Source organism: Cynoglossus semilaevis, chromosome 14 (assembly GCF_000523025.1).
Source record: "Cynoglossus semilaevis isolate Cse_v1.0 chromosome 14, Cse_v1.0, whole genome shotgun sequence".
In the NCBI taxonomy this organism is placed as follows: domain Eukaryota; kingdom Metazoa; phylum Chordata; class Actinopteri; order Pleuronectiformes; family Cynoglossidae; genus Cynoglossus; species Cynoglossus semilaevis.
In genome coordinates, this window is record NC_024320.1 from 16,791,016 (window position 1) to 16,796,615 (window position 5,600).

General features: G+C 42.0%; 2 protein-coding genes across 2 annotated transcripts in view; one reads left to right on the forward strand and one right to left on the reverse strand.

Moving 5' to 3' along the window:
* Positions 1-1,551, reverse strand: part of cpb2 (carboxypeptidase B2 (plasma)) — a 4,292-nt gene extending 2,741 nt beyond the window's left edge. The window contains exons 1-5 of the mRNA XM_008325491.2: positions 1,399-1,551; positions 772-847; positions 561-685; positions 356-464; positions 164-265 (exon numbers count right to left, since the gene is read on the reverse strand). Of these exons, the coding sequence (XP_008323713.1) occupies positions 164-265; positions 356-464; positions 561-685; positions 772-847; positions 1,399-1,463 (477 nt within the window). The 5' untranslated portion in view covers positions 1,464-1,551. The remainder of the gene's footprint in view (positions 1-163; positions 266-355; positions 465-560; positions 686-771; positions 848-1,398) is intronic.
* A 334-nt stretch (positions 1,552-1,885) lies between these two features.
* Positions 1,886-5,600, forward strand: alg11 (ALG11 alpha-1,2-mannosyltransferase). The gene is made up of 4 exons (XM_008325493.3): positions 1,886-2,040; positions 2,793-3,386; positions 3,544-4,109; positions 4,264-5,600. Exons 1-4 carry the CDS (start codon positions 1,994-1,996, stop codon positions 4,545-4,547), a joined length of 1,491 nt encoding a protein of 496 aa, XP_008323715.1. The 5' UTR covers positions 1,886-1,993; the 3' UTR covers positions 4,548-5,600.

Below are 5,600 nucleotides of genomic sequence, written 5' to 3' on the forward strand. Positions count from 1 at the left end.
CAGATAACATTTACTGAGACAATTTAAAACTGAAATATGTCCCACATGTTTAACTAACATCTGCTTCTCAATCATTGTAAACCAAATGTCATGTGACCGTGTTCTGGTTTCATACAGATTGAAAACATTTTTGCTAAAATCTGCAGTTTACAAGAACCTTTACCTTAAGAGCGTACAGGGGTCGCTTTTCAAAAGAGGAACCGATGAGAACAACGCTTACTGTGGCGGGGTTGTCTTGTATGGTCCTGTTTATCCAAAAATAGATCTATAGTAGAGACATGTTTATTTCAATGCACCACACCAGTCACCATAAGAAACTTATTTATACACAAAGTTAAAAAAACAACAACCCTACATCCTCCAGACTGTGGTATCTCTCATAGAACGTCTGGCTGCTTCGGGGGTCGGTGGAGTCATTTTTGGTCTGCATTTCAATCAACTCTTCTGCATTGTCAAGCAAAATTCTAAAAAACACCACAGAACAAGATCACAGTGACTCAGTTAAAGTCATCAGGGCTTTTGTGCTACATTTAAATGTTGTTATCAGAAAAAACACATACTCATAACTTATGGCATGACTCTGCAGCAGGTCGGTGACGGCTTGTGAGCTATTGGCAGGAACAAACAGGTGAACATCTGCCTCAGCTTTGATGTACTCGGCTGAGACAGGTTGCCATAATGTTGTCTTCAAGGAAAGCAAATAAAAAACATATTCTTTAAAAAACACACTTGGAAAAATACCAACACTGATGAAAATATGTTTTATTTTACCTCAAACTGAGAGGAAACATTCTTTACCACATGGACCTGTTCCTGGGTCTGAGGGGTGATTGACAGGACTGTATCGCTGGATGAAGATAAATAGTTCATAGTGAGATAGAACTTAGTGACATTTTGAAACTAAAACCTGACGACCGTTTATTTATTTATTTTCAAAAAACACGTACATTTTTATTCATAAAGTTAAACCTAAACGTAACTGTTTGTCTCACTTTAAAAAGAAGAAGTGCACACACATGGACAATCCCATCAAACATGACCATGTTGGCCCAACACCGGGTCATTGGCTAGTGGAGAAACAAGATGATTATGGTTCAATTGTTTGGTCCAATAGACAATAATGTCATACTCTTATATTCATATCATACAAGAAAGAAAAAGTATTGCAGTCAGCTGAAGTAATCCCTTATTGTGATGTGATATCGTTTGGGTTCTTCTTCTTCTTTCTCTGTATGACTTGTGCAATGTGGCAATCAATAGGCATTCAAGAGAAGTTGGAGTATGTTGTCAAACTCCCTTTTTCATATCACATTGTACTTAGCAAGGTAAAAAGAACCCCTGCTGCTGTTACACAGCTCTCCATTCAAACTAGATGTTTGAAAAAGAAAATATACTTACTGTGTTTCGCTAAGGTATCCTGTATTTAAACTCGTCAAAACAAATACAATCAACAAAGCCTTCATGATGTCAGAGCGCACTGGAAATACTGTGTTTTGTTGGAGCTGCAGGGGTAAAGAGACATTATTGATCCACACAAACAAGCACAGTGTTTATTTAGAAGTTAACCTTTACTTTCTGGGATAAATAAGAGCAAAGATCAGACAGCATGGATGAAAGACAGCAGGACAGGGGAGCTGTACATACTGTATATAACAATGGTGCATCTTTAAAATGAACCTCATCTCAAGCATGCATTTTAAAATCACAAAACTGAATTTTTACTCAGCTATTTTCTATCAGCAAAATTTTAACACAGTATGAAAGTATATACCATATAAAAATTATGCTGGTAAAATAATATATTGAGTAAGTTTACTCTAATCCTGCAATATGCATGCAAAGTTCCTGAATACCACTTAAGCCAGGCAAACGAGGCGGTGTAGTTGGACCTCCCTACCAGGGGTAGCGCCCGATATTTTTTCATGTCAACAAAAAGGAACAGACTTAGAAGTGAAAGGTGACGATGATGCGTTGTTAAGTCTCTGCTGTCAAAATGTCTGGACACGATCAGCTGGTTCACTGTCTATGTGAATTGACAAGGTAACAGGGTTTGTACGTAGACAAAATTAAATATCTGACGACTGAAGCTCCTGGTTTTGGATTTGAAAAGCGCACATAGCCCCTTAGGATTGTCACTTCCGGTTAGATGCTAGCATCTACATTTTCATATTTCATATTGCCTTGAACTATGCTGTCGTCATATATAAACAGTGTTTTTGTCCTTTGTGTGATTCGTTGAACAAACAGTCCAAGAAGCGAATTATATTATTTAAATATACAACATTCTGCACTCATTACGTCCTCGGGATCTGTGCGACGGCTACACCTGTGCATATTTTAGGTTATTATTTTTAAATGCATTCCTTTTATCTTTTGTAGCAATGTATTGAGTAAATTAAGTTGAAACGTCAACTTATGAACCCCAGTCTCAGTCATTATGATCGTCATTGAAATCGTATAATTCGCATACGATTTTATGGATTTACTGTACACCAAACTCGAGGCTCTGAAGTTTGGAGCATGTGCTTCCTGTCTTATCTTTCCTGAAGATGGCGCTATGAAAGCCGTTTAAAAGTTCGGATCCTTCACTTGACTTCTACAATTATTATATAAATCTGATAATTTGATTCGTTCTCCCTAAAAGACAAAATATTACATGAACGTTTGAAGACTAGTAAGGACAAGGCACATCAAAAATGTAATTTCTGTCATCGTGATGTGTAAATGTGTAAACACTCATTTGCTTGTTTCCTGCTACCCATAATGCCAGTGTTTTTTTCCCGGTGTCCCAGGTTGTTATGGAGGCTGCTGCTGCCACTGCTCTTCCTTTGTGTGGTGCTGCTCTCAATCCTGGTCCTGCTGGTGCTCGCGGTGCGTCTCTGGATGCAGAACAATAGAAATGCCCGCCGCACCAGAGACGGACGTCCCACAGTAGCTTTCTTCCACCCTTACTGTAATGCTGGCGGTGGCGGAGAGAGGGTACTGTGGTGTGCCATCAGGGCCATTCAGAACAGGTACACGGACATCAACATTTTGGTGTACACAGGGGACGTTGGTGTGACGGGCCAGCAGATTCTCGACGGAGCGCGGCTTCGCTTTAATATTGTCCTGCCTCGACCGGTTCACTTCGTCTTCCTAAGACACCGGCTACTTGTGGAGCCTCACCTGTTTCCTCACTTTACCCTGCTGGGACAGAGCATGGGCTCCATCTTTCTAGGATGGGAGGCACTCACGGAGTTTGTCCCAGACATTTACATCGATTCAATGGGCTACGCTTTTACTCTTCCCCTGTTCCGTTACCTTGGTGGCTGTAGTGTGGGGAGCTACGTTCACTACCCCACTATCAGCACAGACATGCTGTCTGTAGTGAGAGAGAGGAACCCAAGGTAATCTGTGTATATATTTGAGCAATTAACAAGCAAGTTGTGTACTGTACATATGCCGTACTGTATAGTACAAAAGAAAAAAACCCCTGTCAGATTACAATCTTTGCCCTTTGTCAACCTGCACTCTTTCAACACTAACAACATCTTCATGTCACAGGTTCAACAACGCGGACTACGTCACCAACAGTCTGCTCCTCAGCGCCTTCAAAGTTCTCTACTACTGCGTGTTCGCCCTGCTCTACGGCATGGCCGGCTCCTGCAGCGACCTCATCATGGTCAACTCCTCCTGGACTCTCGACCACATCCTGTCTTTGTGGCGTGCTCCTAACCGCACCAGCGTGGTGTACCCTCCCTGTGATGTCAGCGCCTTCTTGGACATCCAGCTAGAAGACGACGGCGACCGAAAGAGCCACTCCATCGTTTCCATCGGGCAGTTCAGGCCAGAGAAGGACCATCAGCTGCAGATCAGAGCATTCAAGAAGGTGCTGGACAAGAGGAGAGCGGGCCTAGGGGGCGGCGGGGCCCTGACGTTGGTTTTGGTTGGTGGCTGTAGGAACCAGGAAGATGAGGACAGGGTTCTTATGTTGAGGGGACTGTGCCATGAGCTGGGGGTAGGAGACAAGGTGGAGTTTAAAGTGAACGTGTCCTTTGAGGAGCTGAAGAGGGAGATGGGTGAAGCTACCATCGGTCTACACACTATGTGGAATGAACACTTTGGAATAGGTAGGTTATCAATGTGACAAATGGTTTTGAACATTCGAGTTTAATTCAGACCATCATGATGGAGTCGAGCGTTGAACATTGAAGCTCCTCTGAGCTCCAGGTGGTGCTGTAGGTTGAGAGATTTTCATGTCATTCCATGTCTACCTCTCTGCAGGCGTCGTGGAGTGTATGGCAGCAGGGAAGGTGGTTCTGGCCCACAAGTCTGGAGGCCCAAAGCTGGACATCGTGGTACCTTTTGAGGGCGGTCAGACTGGGTTCCTGGCCGATGACGAGGAAAGCTATGCAGAGGCCATAGAGAAAATCCTGGCTCTTCCGTCCTCCAGCCGTCTGCAGATCAGACTGAACGCCCGTCGCTCTGTGGAACGATTCTCCGATCAGGAGTTTGAAGCTTGTTTCCTCGCTGCTATAGAGCCACTGATGGGAACGTTGGAGCGATGAGGAGAGGACTGTTTTTCTTTGTCTGTGTTTGTGCATGTACAGTTGATGTGACGTTTCCTGGGCTGTGGTCACACGTGAGTGAAGAGGAGACAGCGTTTACTCACAGGCTCATGTTGTTGATGTGTCAATGCAGTACTGACATTCTTCCAAGCTGTCACTGGTTTACTCTCCAAAACAGAGTGGTTTTAAGATTAAAAGGCAGGAAGAGCTCACACAGCATGGATGCAAGGATGTTAGCCACTGAAAGGAAGGCAAGAAATAACATGTCCACATTAATATACGTCCACCTAAGTTTTAGATCTTATGAAAATACTCAGCACTTTGTGTCAACATTAGACCAGTGTTTCTCAGTGGAAACTGGTTTATTTTTTTCCCCAGTACTCCACCAAATCCAATAAAGAAAATGATAATTTAAGAAAATTAATTTAATTTAAGAAAATTTAGCCACACTAGAACCCAAAAGCTGTTGGTCAACTGCTGTCTTCTTAAAAAAAAAGTTTGGGTCACAAAGGTCACTTTGAATTATTATAATTAGCACATGTGAACGTTTGCAACAGTGAAGATATAATTCCTGTTTGCTGTGATGTAAAATTCCTTTCACAGATTTCCTCTGAAAAACCACGGAATTTACAAACCTATAATAATAATTAAACCAAATTCAAAAAACATGTCCAACCATCAGGTCAGGACATGAGTCAGGTTTCATGAATGTAAGGAGATTTGAATGATGTTTGTTTGGGGAGTTCAGTGGGTAAAACAGGAAATATCGTGTCCTTACTTTTACAAAACCCTGATCCAAGACTGACGTCTAAGACTGACAGTTTTTGTTACATGTTTGTCAATGGTTCAAACTGTAGGTGTACAGTCACATGTCTGATTGTGTTTGTTTACAGACATTAGTTTGTCCGTAGTTCCACTTTTGTAGACGTGATGATATTATGATAATAAATATAGGGAACAAGTTGATGACGGTGTTCTGAAGTCCACATTTCCAGAGTGTGTAGTATTTTTGATATCAATCATGAAAATAATAAAGATGTGATGGCAATACAA

What these genes read in the sequence shown, in the direction of transcription:
- alg11 (XM_008325493.3), top strand. Translation starts at nt 1,994, where the DNA reads ATGTCTGGACACGATCAGCTGGTTCACTGTCTATGTGAATTGACAAG. An exon ending in TGTCTATGTGAATTGACAAG is followed by an intron (nt 2,041 to 2,792) that starts GTAACAGGGTTT and finishes CCGGTGTCCCAG; the next exon opens with GTTGTTATGGAGGCTGCTGC. An exon ending in GTGAGAGAGAGGAACCCAAG is followed by an intron (nt 3,387 to 3,543) that starts GTAATCTGTGTA and finishes TTCATGTCACAG; the next exon opens with GTTCAACAACGCGGACTACG.